Source organism: Marmota flaviventris, chromosome 9 (assembly GCF_047511675.1).
Source record: "Marmota flaviventris isolate mMarFla1 chromosome 9, mMarFla1.hap1, whole genome shotgun sequence".
In the NCBI taxonomy this organism is placed as follows: domain Eukaryota; kingdom Metazoa; phylum Chordata; class Mammalia; order Rodentia; family Sciuridae; genus Marmota; species Marmota flaviventris.
In genome coordinates, this window is record NC_092506.1 from 6,261,030 (window position 1) to 6,277,578 (window position 16,549).

General features: G+C 47.9%; 2 protein-coding genes across 2 annotated transcripts; one reads left to right on the forward strand and one right to left on the reverse strand.

Moving 5' to 3' along the window:
- Window positions 1-1,981: 1,981 nt before the first annotated feature.
- Window positions 1,982-13,496, reverse strand: Ccs (copper chaperone for superoxide dismutase). The gene is made up of 8 exons (XM_027944584.2): window positions 13,342-13,496; window positions 12,719-12,791; window positions 8,636-8,773; window positions 8,246-8,423; window positions 7,690-7,750; window positions 2,581-2,658; window positions 2,407-2,510; window positions 1,982-2,302 (listed from the first exon to the last, which is right to left on the reverse strand). The coding sequence occupies exons 1-8, from the start codon at window positions 13,378-13,380 to the stop codon at window positions 2,149-2,151; spliced, it is 825 nt and encodes a 274-aa protein (XP_027800385.1). The 5' UTR covers window positions 13,381-13,496; the 3' UTR covers window positions 1,982-2,148.
- Window positions 13,497-13,613: 117 nt separating this feature from the next.
- Window positions 13,614-16,200, forward strand: Ccdc87 (coiled-coil domain containing 87). The gene has a single exon (XM_027944133.2). The coding sequence runs from the start codon at window positions 13,639-13,641 to the stop codon at window positions 16,198-16,200; it is 2,562 nt and encodes an 853-aa protein (XP_027799934.2). The 5' UTR covers window positions 13,614-13,638.
- The last annotated feature ends 349 nt before the right edge of the window (window positions 16,201-16,549 follow it).

Consider the following 16,549-nt stretch of genomic DNA (forward strand, 5'->3'; position numbering starts at 1 on the left):
TACTTGGTAAATTATAGCACAGATGATTTATAGACATGGTGAAAACTGAGGGGTAGGGCCTGAAGTTGTAGCTCAGTGGTAGAGCACTTGCCTAGCATGTGTGAGGCACTGGGTTCAATTCTCAACACCATATAACAATAAGCAAATAAAATAAAGGTCTATCAACAACTAAATAATGTTCAAAAAAACTGAGGGGTAGCACAGAAATGCTTGAGTTTACAAAGAGTTTTTAAATATTTTTTTTTTTAGTTGTCAATGGACCTTATTTTATTTATTTATATGCAGTGCTGAGAATGGAACCCAGTGCCTCACACATACTAGGCAAGCGCTCTACCACTGAGCTACAACCCCAACCCTTGAGTTTGAAAAGATTTTCAAACTGTACTCCCTAGGGTTCTAGGGCTTTGGGGGAGTCCTGTGACAGGACTCAGCATCTTTGGTTGCAGATATACTTCTGTTTTGCAGATGTGGCTTCAAGGCATCTCAATAGTGTTCTGCAATATGCAAACAATTTAGAAATCACATAGCTCAGAGTTCAGAAAGAGAGCAGCTAATGGGCATGTTGATCTCTTAAGAGTGTTAACTGAGTGGTAGGGAATGGTGAGTAGTTCAGCTCAAAACGGTTAAGCCCTGCTGTTATTCCAGAATGGAGGTGTAAGAAGGTCAGGGGTTGGCTGTGGACAGAACCCAGAGATTTCTGTAATGGCCAGGAGGTAGGGAAGACATCCTGGATCTCAGGCTTAAAAGGATTTGGCTCCAGGGACCAAGGGGAATAGGAATACAACCGCATAAGTTTTGTCAGAAGGAACAGAGTCCAAGGCTGGCACTGGAGGTGGTGCCAGCATCCTTGAAGTGGAAAACAGGCAGGGCCTAGGGAATGGGAACAGAGCCAGGAGCCTCAAAGCCAAAGCCAACTAACTATAAAGCCCCCTCCTGATTCCAAGCAGGTGGCACAGGGGCAAAGTTTGTACTTCACCAGGTTGAAAAAGCAGTTTTGTTAAGGATAGGAAAGCCTAACGTGGCATAGGGTGGGGGTGTTGGGGGAACAGCTGAGGGGAGCCCAAAATCCAAGGCCCATGTGCTATTTTGGTTAACAGCCACTGGCTGAGAGAGGAATTTTGCTGGGGTTGTCTCCAGGGGCCCATGTGGCCTCAGAATCACAGCTTCAGCTCCCTTAACTTAGCATGTACCAGGCTTTCTGCCAAGCACTCACTTAGTAATTAAGACTTAATTAGGTTAATTAAGAGTTTTTTTTTTTTTTTACTTGTGAGTTGATAAAGAAATCAACTTGAGCCAGATTAATTTTAAAAGAGTATGGGGTCCTAAAGTTCCTACATTCTTATGAGTCCAACCACAGGGAGAAACTACAACTAGATCTGCTCTGATTTCTCAAGGAATGCAGGGGCTAGCACAGGTGGAGTTGATTTGATTCCAGTCAGCCAAGTGAGGGGAAAAGGGAGGCCACACACAGGAATACAACTGCTGTGGCCCTTCACTATTACCCTAAAGAGGAAGAGGGGCCTGAGGCCTGGTGTGTGGAACTTTTTTTTTTTTTTTTTGGCACTAGGGATTGACCCCACCTTTTTTTTTCCAGTTGTAGTTGGACACAATACCTTTATTTTATACATTTTTATGTGGTGCTAAGGCTTGAGCGCCTCATACATGCTAGGAGAGCACTCTACTACTGAGCCACAACATCAGCCCCAATCCCAGCCCTTTTATTACTTTTTATTTTGAGACAGGGCCTCACTAAATTGCTGAGGGCCTAAGTTCCTGAGGCTTGCTTTGAAATTGTGATCCTCCTGCCTCAGTCTCCCAAATGCCTGGGAATACAGGTGTGTGCCACCACTCCTGGCCAGTGTGTGGATTTTAATCCAGGTTTTTTGGCTTCAAAGCTAAGGAGTAGCCCTGGGGCAAAACACAGAGCAGAAAGACTATGTTCACCAAGTCCATTAAGGGACACAGAGAGACAAAAGCAATGTTCCATATGAAAATAAAAGTTTAATTTGCCAAAGGAACCTCACAGTGACCCCTATATGCCCTGTGCCCAGTCCTCCTGGGCCTGAGCAAGCACAACTCACTCTTCTTCCTCTGTAGGGGGAAGGTGCTCAGCTGGCAGGACAGAAGAGAATCAAGGCGAGGCCCTGCTCAGAGGTGAGCAGGAGGCTGGGCTGAGTCCTTTCGGCCCTCACCAGCGATGGGCCGGCCTCGCTCCTCCCAGATGGTGAGGCCGTCACAAGAGCAGATCTGCTTGGGGTTTTGGAAAAGACCAGCGGAACGTGCAATGATGCCACAGGCCAACCTGAAGAAGGATGTATGGTCAGAGTAGACCCTTGTCTGGTACCTCCCAGGGTCCCATGTGTGCCACTGGCAGAGAACAGCCTCCTCTTGAGGGCAGTTACCCACCTCTCCCCGGAGTTTCCTGTGATCTTGGATAAGGGATGGCCACCCCGGCCCAGGTCATCTTCTCCCTCATCAACAACCAGGCTGCGACCAATCACGTCCCACACCTTTGAAGGGTAACAACAGTCTCAGAATCACTGTCCCTTTGGGAAGGGCCCAACCTTATTCCCAGCTCACCTTCAGCAGCTCATCCTCTATCCGGAAGACAGCTCGGCCATCAGCATCAGCATGGACATTGCCCAGGTCTCCGCGGTGCTAGTTGGAGACACAGTGGGAAGAAGGGTTACATGGGGGCACAGATATTGTTATCTTCTGGCTTTGTAGTATCTGATTTCTCTTCCCACTTCCCAAAACCACCAATTTCTTCCTGTGGGCCCAGTCAGTAGGATCAAGGGATGTTCTGGAACTCAAGGAAGGCAACTTGGACACTCCTTCCCTGAACTCAAATCCTAGGGGAAATGCCAGCACCCTGGAAAGGGCCAGCATCCCCATTCTGGGCAGTCACCCCTATTGGACCAGCCTGTCTTTCCTACATTGTCCAGCCCTACTTGCAGCCTTGATAGCCCAGTTCTTGCTTCTTTCCAAGCCCAGTTCTCCAGCCTCCTTTGGCTCTGCAGGCCCTTGGCAGTCTTCAATTCCCCTAGGCTTAAGTTGTGACAGTTGGCTTCTCTAACCATCACAGGAGCCAGCATCACTTCCCTGACTCCTGGCTCAAGGAAAGAAAGAAGAAACATGAGAGGGCAAAGGGCCTGTCCTGGCTCCAGAAGCTGGGTTTCCCCCCTTCATCCTAGAAGGTAAGAAAAGCATCTAGCCAGGCATGATGGCACATGCCTGTAATCCCAACAGCTCAGGAGGCTGAGACTGGAGGATCGTGAGTTGAAGCCAGCCTCAGCAAAAACTCAGTGAGACCTTGTTTCTAAGTAAAATACAAAATAGGGCTGGGGATGTGGCTCGGTGGTCAAGTGCCCCCGAGTAGTTCAATCCTCCCCTCCAAAAGAAAAGAAAAAGCATCCTAACACATCTCCTGAATACCTCTAGTCAGATACTCTGGCAGGCATGGTGGGGTACATATGTGGTCTCCACCCTCAAAGGCCTCCGATATGAAATAGATGTGATCAAGAACATAGGTGAGGGGCTGGGGATGTGGCTCAAGTGGTAACGTGCTTGCCTGGCATGCGAGGGGTGCTGGGTTCAATCCTCAGCACCACATAAAAATAAAATAAAGATGTTGTATTCACTGAAAACTGAAAAATAAATATTAAAAAAAATTCTCTCTCTCTCCTCTTAAAGAAAAAAAAAAAAAAAAAAAAAGAGGTGGGGCTGGGCATGGTAGCGCACACCTGCAATCCCAGTGACTTAAGAGGCTGAGGCAAGATCGCAAGTTCAAGGCCAGCCTCAGCAACTTGGCGAGACCCTGTCTCAAAATGAAAAATGAAAAGAGCTGGGGGGCTGGGGATGTGGCCCAAGTGGTAATGCACCCGCCTGGCATGCGTGGGGCACTGGGTTTGATCCTCAGCACCACATAAAAATTAAAAAAAATAAAGATATTATGTCCACCTAAAACTAAAAAATAAATATTAAAAAAAGAGCTGGGGATATAGCTCAATGTCAAAGCACCCTTGGGTTCAATCCACAGTACCAAAAAAAAAAAAAAAAAAAGTAACACAGATGAGGACAATAGCTGGTATGTCCTGGGGTGATAGGACCTTATTGGTAAGCTACAGAAACCTACATCTGTGCAAATAAATCATCCCTGACCTGACATTTGAGCAAAAGCAAGTGCTGGAGCCAGTGTGGGCTGCTCCACAGGCCTTGCTGCTGCATAGCAAAGCACACCAGCACGTGGTGGGTGACAGGGCTGACAGCAGCAAGAATACTGTTTCTGCTTTATCTTCATGTTCAGAGGGGCATCTGTGGCCAGCATCTGTGGCCAGCACCTGGCACTTTTTGTTATATTGTCCTGTGTTGGGGACTTTAATGGTAGAAACCACCATCAAGGTCGGGGAGGTGTCAGGGCTAGGTTGGGAGCAGGCTGGGCATGACCCTGCAGGGGGTAAGGGAGAGACTGTCTTCCCAGTCCCTCCCCTCAGCACACAGGCAAGTGGAATTGGGCCAAGGAGTCCTTGAACATCACACCAAGAAGCTGGGCCCAGTCTGTACCCTCAGGCACTGGAGGGCCAAGAAGGGTTTCAGGCAGGAGCGTGGCATGGTCCTTCCATGCTTCAGAGCAATCCCTCAGTACATTGTATGAAAAGGCAAAACTGAGGAGGGCTGGGAGAAAAGGGACAGAAGCTTAGAGATCATTAGGAGAGATGTGCAAGGGACAACCAGCTTGGAAACGAATTCCCACAATGAATTCATTTCCAGTGGGGCAAAACCAAGTGCTGTATGGAAACTGGAGATCTCATGACAGCCTTGGCTGCTCAGCTCTTACTCACTTCTTCCTGGGGTGCAATATGGCTGCCAACTCCATCCACTTTGGGGCAAAGAACCAGGTGACAAGGTAGTTTCTTGCCCTCCAGAAACACTCCTGCTGTGCCATACCTCCTGGCTGGCCTGGCCTCCAAGCCACCGCCACCCCCCCACCCCCCACCCCCCCCACCCCCGCCCTGGATCTGCCTTTCCCACGCTCATTCAAGGCTCAAGGAGGCAGGCAGGGTGGAGATGCACCTCCCCTATCCACATCTGTGTGATTTACCCCCTGGAGAGGGGGCTAGACTGAGTGTCACTTCCTAGATTAGGTTACAACAAGAACCTGGCTTCAGTCTTGGAGGCTTTCACACTCTTACTCATGTACTCTAAAGGAAGCCAGCTACTGCCCTAGCGAGAGACCCACGTGACAAAGCACTAAGTATCTGGCCAACAGCCAAGGAGGACCCGAAGCCTGTCAACAGCAACTCTTGCAATAGCAAGCTGGGAAACTGATCCTTTCCATGTTGAGCCCTCAATGACTGCAGCCCCATGAGATCCTGAGCCAGAAACACCCAGATTCTGGCCCAAAGAAACTGAGATGATCAAAGTCTACTGTTTTATATGCTAAAGCTGAGTCATTTGATTTGAGGCAGAAGATCACTAATGCCCTGGACACTGCGGACATTTTGTCTCCCCAACTTCTCAGGGGCAAAATTAGAGATTTTGACCACTAGAAACAAGACAGAGCTGTCCCAAATCCAAAATAATCAGTTACATGAAATAATAAACATACAAGTTGAATAATATCCAAAATGCTTGAGGTCAGTGATTTCCAAGTGTTTCAGATTTTAAAAAAGTTCTTATACACTTTACTGGTTGAGCAACCCTAATACAAAAATCCAAACTCTTAAAAATACACCTCACTCTGCAGTGGAGTACTTGCTAGCATGTTCAAACCTCTATACCTCTATCTCCTCCAAAACAAAAAGGACTACACTCAAAGTTCCAGATTTAGAGTATTTGGATTTTGGATTTTGAGGTTAAGGATGCTTACCCTGTACCATGGTTTCATTGGTTTTGTGTCAGAGGTTGAAAATGTTCATCAAGATAGAAAATAAAGCTGGGCATGGTAGCACACACCTATAATCCCAGCAACTTGGGAGGCTTAGGCAGGAGGATTATAAGTTTGAGGTCAGCCTCAGCAACTTAGTGAGTCCCTAAGCACTGTCTCAGTGAGACCCTGTCTCTAAATAAAAAAATAAAACATAAAAGGGTCTGGGGATGTGGCTCAGTGAATAAGCACCCCTGGGTTCAATCCCTAGTACCAAAATAAATAAATAAATAAAATCATATTTAAAGAAAATGTAATATAAAAATAAAAAAAATACAGGCAGGAAAAGGTATTTTACAAGGTAAAGAAGTTTTGAAGATCTCATAAGTAATGAGAGACAGATGTGAACAAAAGAAAAAAAATAAAAACAAGGCCCCGAGTCCTACCACATTAGAAGGAGCTGGCAGGTTTCCAGCACCAGGAACCTGCCTTTGGCTGTTATCTCCAAGAGCTGGGGGGACATAGACCCCCAGAAAGGAGATGATAAGAGGTGTGACAGGGCATTAAGGAACATGCAGTCCCCCCTTCAATGGCTTCCAGCCCCTGGGAAGGCATCAGGAGGAAAGTCTCAGGTTAGTGTGAACAGGTATTTTACATCACTTTCATGTCCTCTAATCTGTACTTTGACAAAGTGACCTCAGTCCCCAAGCCTGTCAAGCCAGTCTCTAGCAGGACTTTAATAACTTTTTTTCTTTTATTGATTTATTTTTATGTGGCAATATCAAGTTTCTAGTTAAAAATAAATTTACCTCAGCTATCTGTGAGCCTGCAGTCCTAGCTCTTAGGGAGGGTGAGGTTAAGACCAGTCTGGGCTTAACATAGCAAGACCCTATCTCAGTCAGTCAGTTAATCAATCAATCAATCAATCAATCTTCCTTAGTGATATGAAATGAGGTCTTGATTTGCTTCAAAATACTGGTGGAGAAGGGCCAGGGACATAGACAAAATAATGGTGACCATGAAATGGTAACCTGAAGTTAGATGATAAAGACATGGCAGTTTGGGGTTTTTTAGAATATTTTGTAGCTGTAGATAGATATAATGCCTTTATTTTATTTATTTTTATGTGGTGCTGAGGATAAAACCCAGTGCCTCATACATGACAGACAAGTGCTCTACTACTGAGTCACAGCCCCAGCCCCACATGGCCGTTTTTGATATTTATTGCTCTACTTTGGAACATGTTGAAACTTCCTGGGATTGAGTGAAAATAATAATAATGACAACAACAACAGTAATAATAATACAACTAAATTTATCGAAGGAAAAAAATGAGTCAACTTAAACAATTGAGGAACGTACAAACCCGACTCAGAAAATTCGAAAATCTTTGAGGTGGCATGTGATTGACTCCCTGAAGTCAGGGAAACAATTTTCTGGAGAGAACACAATGCCAGGACTGGGGTCCTAGTGTCAGGGGCAGCCTTTTTAGTAAAACCTTCAATTTCCACACCCTCACCTGCTCTGCTGGGAGGCGGTTTCCCACTGGCCCTTGGGTTGGATCAGGTGTCAGCCTGGGTTCCTGGGGCTCCAGCAAGGATTATACCACTAGACTGTGAGCCCCCTGGAGGCAGGCACTGGGCTATGCAGTGTTATTTCCCAAGGCCTTGCTCACAGAAAAGAATTAACACATGTTCTTACACTGAACAAAATGAAATGAGAGGAAAAGACCCCACCACACTCCAAGGCCCCAGGAGCTGCCTGCCCAGCCTCTGAGACCTGGGTTTTCTCTATACCCGAACCCAGCCCAGACGAATACTTACCCGTTCAGAGTCCTCTGGTCCCCCATGAGATGTTCCATCAGGGTTAAAGTGGTCCCCACAACTAAGGAGGAGAGGTAGCAGGTGGGCAGCAGAACAGCAGCTCACAGGCCAAGTTGGTCCACTTTCTTCTCTATCTACATTTGTTTCATTCATTCAACAAATAGGCCTACTCTGTTCCAGGCTTTGGGGAGATGGCAACAAGAAGGAAGGGTTTGGATAGAATAATGGGTTTGTGTTTTGCCTGAATGAGCTTTTGGTCCAGGAGAGATATAAAGGAGTAAACATCTAATTATATGACAGTAGGACAAAAACTCTGTCACAGACCCTGCCCTTCATCTGAGAGGCAGTACAATAGTTCCCAGCAGGAGCGTCCGAATCAGACCTTGATTCAAATCCCAACTCTACCTTTCACATCCTCTGGGATCTTTTGTAAACCATTTAATCTCTTTGAGCCTCAGTTTCTTATCTGTAGGCTGAGCCTCCTGGGGTTCTTGTGAGGATCAGGTGTGAAAGCACACAGATGAAGCCACTATCAGGGATATTATGGATGATATACCTGCTGCAGTTCCTCGTGAGATCACCATACTGATGGACGTGGAGTCCATGCAGCCCAGGCTCTAGGCCGTCGATGGTTCCCTCGATGAGGCAGCGCTCAGGGGTCAGCTGTAGGAAGCGCACCACGCCCTGCACGGTGCCAGGGCCCCCCAGAATGGCCACTGCTGCCCCCAGATTCTCTGCAAAGTATTGGACACTCAGGCTGGTTTGCCACCTTACTCTGCTCTACCTCTTCATCAACTCAGGAAGGGCAGGGAGTCTCATATGACTTTCACACTGTCCCCAAAGTCACTCCAACCAAGAGTATGAGAATCGTCTGGGTAGATTTGAACCAGTAGTGGGCTAGCTCCCTCCCAGAGAGTCAGAGGCCAAGGACACAGTGGTCACTCACGCAACTGGCTGCTGCCCATGCCCTTGAGTACGGCCTGCCGCCCAGTGCCTTCCAGGAGTGCCTGCACCTCCTGGCTGGGCAGAGTGGTCTGCACCAAGACCATCTGGTTCTCCAACTGTACCTCCATACCCTGGATACCTGGGAGGAGACAAAGGGCAGAAGACAGCAGAGGAATGGCATCCGTGCTCACAGCGGGAAGGAGACAGCAACCAACCTTAATTTCACCAACCTTCCCATGGTCAGAAGTCAGCGTGGAGGCTTTCTTCTAGCTGGGTGAACTTGAAGAAGCTTTCTGTGAGTACTTTCTACATACTAGGTATCATTTATAACTTTTGAAACAGAAAATTCTTCTTCAAATATTTTTATAAAAGTGGGCTATCCAGCTGAATTCACAATAGCTAAACTGTGGAACCAACCTAGATACTCATCAATAGCTGAGTAAAGAGATTAAATAGCTGGATAAAGAGACTGTGGAATATTACTCAGCATTAAAAGAAAATAAAATTGTGGCATTTGCAGGTAAATGGATGGAGCTGGAGAATATTATGCTAAGTGAAGTAAGCCAATCCCCAAAAACTAAAGGCCGAATGTTTTTCTCTGATTAGTAGATGTTTATCTATGATGGTGGGGGGGCATGGGAAGAATGAAGGATCTTTGGATTGGGGAAAGGGGAGGGTGGGTAGGGGTTATGAGGGTAGGAAAGATAGTGGAATGAGATGGACATCATTACTCTAGGTACATGTATGATTGCACAAATGATGCATCTCTACACTGTGTACAACCAAAGAATTGAAATGTTGCGCTCCATTTGTATATGATCAATTGAAATGCATTCTGCTGTCATTAAAAACTAAGTACAACAACAACAACAACAAAATATATAAAGTGGGCTATCCATAGCAGCATTATTTGTGACAGCAAAAAGGTGAAAACAACCCAAATGACCATCAACTGACAAAAGGATAAACAAAAACAATATCCATGCAATGTGGGATATTAGCTATAAGAAGAAATGGAGTCTGGATACCTGATACAACATGCCTGAGCCTCCAAACATTTTGCTATGTCAAAGCCAGTCTCAAAAGACCACATGTTATATAAGCCTTTTTTTTTTTTTTTTTTGGTACTGGGAAGTGAATACACGGGGTACTTTACTACTGAGCTACAACCCAGTCATCTATCTGTGTGTCTCCTTCACACAGGAGTGTTTAACCACTGAGCCACATCCCCAGTCCTTTTTTTAAATTTGAGACAGGGCCTCCCTAAGTTGCCGAGGCTGGCCTTGAACTTGTGATCCTCCTGCCTCAGCTTCCCAGGTGCCTGGGATTATAGGCATGTACCACCATGCCCAGCCTATGATGCTATTTATATGAAATGTCCAGAATAGTAGACAGAAAAGTTAGGGGTCAGGGTTGGGAAACAAGAAGTTGATACAGGATTAAAGTTAAAGGATACAGGATTTCTTGTATAAAATCATGAAAACGTAAAATTGATAGTGATAGCTGCACAACTCTGCGAATATACTGATTGAATTGTACACTTTAGATAGGTGAATTTATGTCAATTTTATCTCAGTAAGCCAGTTACATGCATTATAAAGGGGGGCTTATCACCACTACCTTGAGAGCCATGTCAACTGAGCAGGCACCATGGGCCAGATCCTCCTTGATGATTTTACCAGTATTGACTCATTTGATACCAAGAGTAACCCTGTGAATTAGGTGCTATTATTCCTATTTCCAGGTAAGGACACTGAGGCACAGAGAGATGAAGAAACTTGCTTGAAGTCACACTGTGGTAAGTTATGGAACTGGGAATCCCAGGCAGCCTTGCTCCAGAGTGCAGGCACTTAACCCAGATACTTGGCTCACCCCAAGAAACAGCCGGTCACCTCCAGGCTGGGCTGAGCCCTTACATACCTGTCCTACAGCGGCTCATACTTCCCCTGAGAAACTCACTCTGCATTGATTATAATCCTGTTTTATTCTCTAGGCTGCTATCTCTGCGAGGGCAGAAGCTCTGTGTGGATCACAGGGGACAAGTTCAAAAGTCAATGTGTCAGAAAAAGAGCCTATGGAGTCCCCATTGCCCTTGAAGTCCCTGCAATTGTCCTGTATACATAAGTCTGCAGAAGGATTCTTATATACTCATGAAGAGAGCCTCAAGTAACTAATGCATATTATCTAGTTATGACTTTTAAAAAATCACCTTGACTTTAACAAGGAAAAAGTACTGGAGGGGAAATAGAGGCAATAGGGAGCTCAAAGCTGGCTTCTTGTATAGGCCAGGGAAAGGTGAGGGGGGCTTGCGTTAGTACACAGGCCCAAGTGTGTTTTGAACAAACAGCAGATAAAGGCCTGGCCTAGACGTGTTTCCAGACCCTGGGGTCTTCCAAGAAGAGCTGATTCTCTGCTTCTAAAGCTCCTGTAGCTATGTCGCTTTTTAATTTCTGACCCAAGTCTGCACCAGAAGTCTCATTATCCAGCCAAGCAGAAGTTCCCTATGGCTGGTGAACCTCGGAATGTGGCTAGGCCAGGCTTTGGTTAGCCCAGGGCCTAGAAGGAAAAAAGAGAGACCACAGGAACTCCAGACCAAGTGATAGGAGCTCAAGGATTTCAGCCCTGAGCTAGGAGCTCCTTAGACTCACCCCTGTGAGAAGAGCAAAGCGCTCCTTCCCAAGGCCAAGCAACACTCCTCTCTCTCTGTATTCTGGAGACTGTGATTCCCCTGCCCAGGCCATGAGAAACCCAAGCTGGTTGAAGTTACCCAGACCAGAAAACACAGGGTCACCAGATGTCTCTTTCTGGTACCTAAAAAAACCTGCTGAGGGCCGAACACAGCCCTCTATCCAACAAAAACTCCAGCTGTCTGCTTTCCCAGCAGGAATGTTTTATAGGAAATGGAAGGCATTGTGTCCTGGAAAAGCCATGCTCAGACACTCTGCTCTGAGTAGAAAGGCTCAATTTCCATCAGACCCTCACCTGCCATCCCAAAAAAGGAACCTAAGCAAACTCATCTTCAAGATCTGCCCTGTAGGGGTTGAGGATGTAGCTCAGTGGTAAAGCACTTGCCTAGCATGCATGAGGCCCTGGGTTTGATCCCAGCACTGCAAAAACAAACAAACAAAAACTGTTTCCTCACACCTCCCTCCAAGCAGATCACCATCTGTAAGCCCTTCCTCTAATAATCCCCTGAGATTTTCTGGGCTCTTACTACCTGGCCAAGACTTTGCTAAAGTACTTTATAGGTATTAGCTAATTTACTCTTTATAATGATCCTTCAGGGTAACTTCTGCTATCATCCCCATTTAAACACTGCAGAAATACAGACACAAAAAGTCACATGTATGAAGTCTCCAGTAAATGGCAAATAAGGGATTTGAACCTAAACAGCTCTGATTCTGGAGTGCACCCTGCTAACTACAACACACAATGCCAACCTAGGCAGGATGCAGGGCTACCATTTTCCTGGCTTCAGAACCCACCTCATCTCCTTCTCTCTCAGAACCATTTTTCCTGTTCTGTAAATGCCACCTGAGCAAGGCTTACATGCTCATCTTTACCAAAGCACAGTGGTGACCTTTCTCTCTAAAAGCCTCCCAGTATTTGGCCCATACCTACAGAATGGCTGGAAGAACTTTTAACAGAATCAAAGGAAGCCAGTTCCCAGGGCCAAGCCAGTGGCTCTGCCTTCAAATCTTTCTGATTGTGCCAAGTCAACTCCAGACCGGCTGGCTTTTTAAAAATGCACCAGGGCCAAGGTTGCAGTTTGCTTTGTCAGGACTGTTGACTAAGCAAGAACAGCCTGAGCTTCAGGGAACTCCCTCAGTAGGAGGAGCTGTACTCTGACTAGCTCCTCACTCCAGGGAACCGGAGGCTCCGGCAGTTAGAGCCTTTAGAGGGCTCTGACAGGATAAGCTCCAGACCTGTATGCTAGGCTCTGCCTCTGGGTCTCTGTGTGCCTAAGAATATTCCTTTCACCCTCTGGGTATCCATTTCTGCATCTGTAAAATGGAAGTAGGGCTGGACTAACACACTAGCCTGGTTCTTCCCAAGGGACCAGAAAGGTTTATCCAGCTCTTACCTGCCACCCCTTGCAGGGACTTGCGCACCGCGTCCACACAGCTCTGGCAGGTCATCTGTACCGCGAACTCCAACTGCAAGGGACGCAGAGACCAGCCGATGAGAACTGGGGACCTATTATCTAGCCTGACCATATTTCACCACCTGACCTACACTGTAATCACTCCACGACCTGGAGACGTGCCTCATGTGACCCTTCTTCGAGTCTTTTTTTTTTTTTTTTTTGGGGGGGGGGGTTCCTGGGGATTGAACCCAGGGACGCTTAACCACTGAGTTACATTCCCAACCCACTTTTTAAATTTTTTTTTATCTCGAGACAGGATCCAGCTTAGTTGCTGGGGCTGGCCTTGAACTTGCGATCCTCCCGTCTCCGCCTCCGACTCGCTGGGATTACAGGCGTGCACCACCGAGCCCGGCTAAAGCCCCTTCTTCATCGCCTCTCCTGATCATTCTAAGACCGTGGTTTCACCCAGCAACACTCAAGCCAGGGGCCTTGCTACCCTCGCGTTCAGTGGTCACAGTCGCCGCCCCAAATGCCAGCTCCTTTCCGGCTTCCCAAGATAACGATCACCCCAGGGGCTGAGGCTGTGCCGGGCGAGGATCCACTCGAAGCTCCGCTCTCACCGTGCACAGGGTCCCACTGTCCCCGGAGTCCGAAGCCATCCTTGTCCTCCTCACACCACCTGGCGGAACGCAACCACTCAAGTCCACAGGCCAACTCCGCGCAACGCTGCGAGGGGCGGAGCCCCGGGGAACCACACTTTGCCCCGCCTCCTGGCGCATGCGCACGCTTGGGCCTGGCCCGACGAATCCGGAGCGGCGGGCACTGGCTACGCAGGCGCACTCGGGCCTTCGGGCCCTGGTTACCTTAGTAACCATTTGGCGTCCTCTGCCGGGACCGAGGGCTCCGCCTGCGCTAAGATGGAGCCCCCGAAGGTAGAGTCCGAGTTACAGCGGTTTTATCACCAGTTGCTGAGCCCGCTGTCACTCTTACCCCGCAGGGTGACGCCCCCAGAGCCTCAGAAGCGCAGCCCGCAGGTCTTGAGAGTGCAAACCGTGTCTCTGGCAAAGCTGAGGGTGGCGCCGCTGTGCCGCCAGGTGGCCAAGCTGCTGGCCAACAGTGGGCTGGCGTCCTGGGTACCTTCTGAAGGCCGACTCCGTCTCACCAAGGTCATCCTGGACGAACTAAAGTGCAGCTGGCGGGAGCCTCCTGCTGAACCTAGTCTGAGCTACGAGAACAACCAGAAGCTGAGGAAGCGACTCGAGACTTACGTGCTGCTCAGCTGTGAGCAGCTCTTTTTACGCTACCTGCACCTGCTGGTGACTATGTCGACCATGTCGAAGGTCTTCACTGAATCAGCCACCCTCACCCGGTTGGCTGCCAGCCTTGCCAGTGATTGCACAATCTTCCTTACCAGTCCCGACGTCTACCGTTGCCTGCTCGCGGATTTCCAAACCCTTCTGAAGGCAGAGCACACCCACAGCAGCATGGACAAGCGGCGCCCACCCTGCCCCATTGGGCCTTTCAAACTGTGCCCGATCCCCTGGCCTCACAGCACGGGCTTCGCGGAAGTGCCATGCTCTAGCCTCAACCTGAACTACCTTGTCCAACTCAGCCGCTCACAGGAGTTTTTTACTGAGCCTGAATTGGATCCAGTGAAGGAATTGAAGTCCATCCCTCAGTTGAAGAGTAGAAAGCCTCTCCGCTGGCTGCCTACTGCAAGAAAAGAGAAAGAAATAGACTTCAGTTCTTCACAGATGGTGTCAATTCCCAGCCACTCTGTGACTCCCACCAGTAGAGGTTCCCTCCCCCATTCTTTACCTGTCCTTTCCCAGCCACAGAGAAGCCAATCCATGCCTTGTCTTCGTGAGGACTGGAAGCTGGCAGATAAATTGGGTCTTTCTACACTCCCTTCTCATTCCTTAACCCCTCTAGTCTTGCCTCCAGGAGAAAGCAAACCAAAGCTGACTGGGGACATTGTGGCTGCGGATCTGAAGCAAATGATAAAGAACATGAAGTTGGAGTGGACTCACTACTCAGCATTGGACTCTGGCTTGCCCCCACTCCTGAGGGTTGTGACCTACCACCCAGCTGCCAGGCATCACCTGGAGGAACTGCAGAGAATGTTAAAGAGCTTCCAGGAAAGAGAAGCCTTTGCACAGTGGGACCACCTGCACCTCAAATCCCCTCCACTTTATCCACAGCCAGTGACTACTACTTTGAAGTTGAAAAATAAAGTCGTGGTCCAGGCAGCAGCTGTGCGACTTTCTGATAGAAACTTTTTGGACTCTTTCCATGTTGAGGGGGCCAGAGTCTTGTACAACCACCTGGCTGGTGAACTGGACTCCAAAGTTATAGACGAAATGGATATAGAGCGCCTCATTGGCAGTAGCACCAAGGAGGTCTATGAAGAGTTGATGAGCCGTGTCTCTACTGACCATTTCTGTTTTGACCAAGGACCTCTGGTTGAACCTGCAGCAGATAAAGACTGGTCAGCCTTCCTGTCCTCAGCCTTTCTGCGCCATGAAAAACAATTTCAAATAGTCAACCCTGATCTGACTGGACTTTACCAGAAAACAAATGTTTTGCAGTCAGACGCTGAGAGGATGCCTTCTCCCACACCACCCCAACCAAGCAAAGGCTGGGAAAAGCGGTCAAAGAAGATCTCCTGGCTGACCTGGTGGAAAAGCACCCTGTCTGTGGATGACTACTTCAAGTACCTCACCAACCAGGAGACAGATTTCCTCCATGTCATCTTCCAGATGTTTGAAGAGGAGGCACCTGTGGAGGTTCCAGTATGCATCAAAGAGTCCCCAATTATTCAGCGGCCCCCCCCCTTGTTAGAAGATGAAGAGCCAGACTTTGTGCCAGGAGAGTGGGATTGGAACACAGTGCTGGAGAACAGGCTGGAAGGTGATAAGAACCAGATCCTGAGCCTGCAGAAGCGTCTAGAACGACTGTGGTCTGTTCTCGAGGTCCCTCACAACATCCGGCTGGACATGGCCATCAAGTACAGCTCCAAAGCCCGTCTGAGGCAGCTGCCCTCATTAGTAAGGGCCTGGGAACGGGCCTTGAAGCCCATTCAGCTGCGGGAGGTATTGCTGGCGAGACTGGAGTGGTTTGAACAGCAAGCCTCTGACCCCAACCGCTTCTTCCAAAAGTCTGAATTGGGCCTGAGTCATCTCCTGCGGGAAAATCAGTTACGCAGCTATTTCCACAGGAAGCTCAATCAAATTGAGGCTTCTTTGGTTTCCCTCCTGAAGGAGATTGAATTAATCTTTGGTGAACCAGTGACCTTCAAGGGACAGCGCTACCTAGACAAGATGAAATGGGACAAAGTGGAGATGCTCTACTGGCTCCAACAGCAGCGGCGGGTTCACTATCTGGGCCAGGACAAAAAGGCCTCCCAACAATCAGCCCTGTTCAAAAGGCGTAACAGCCAGTCTTTACTAGTTCCTGGGAACACGCCCAATACCCTTTAACCAGACCAAGCATCCTCAAATCTCTCCCTCATCTCCAAACACTCAACAACTCATCCAGACCTCTTGATGGCTTTGGAAGAAGAAATATGGGTATCTCTAGCTGGGGGTGCAGGTCTCAGGAGCATTGCACTTCGAACTACAAAGGACTGAGATTTAGTCTTTGAAAGTGAAGTTCTCACAAAAGAATTCCCAAGTCCAGTATTCCCATTTATGTCAACAGCTTGGTAGAATATAATCAAAATCTCTTATCAAAAAAACTGAGACTGTCCCTTACAAAACATCAGACAGACAAACCATAATCTTTGGAACATTCTTGTCCTTTAACATTTCTATCTCAGAAATAAATTGG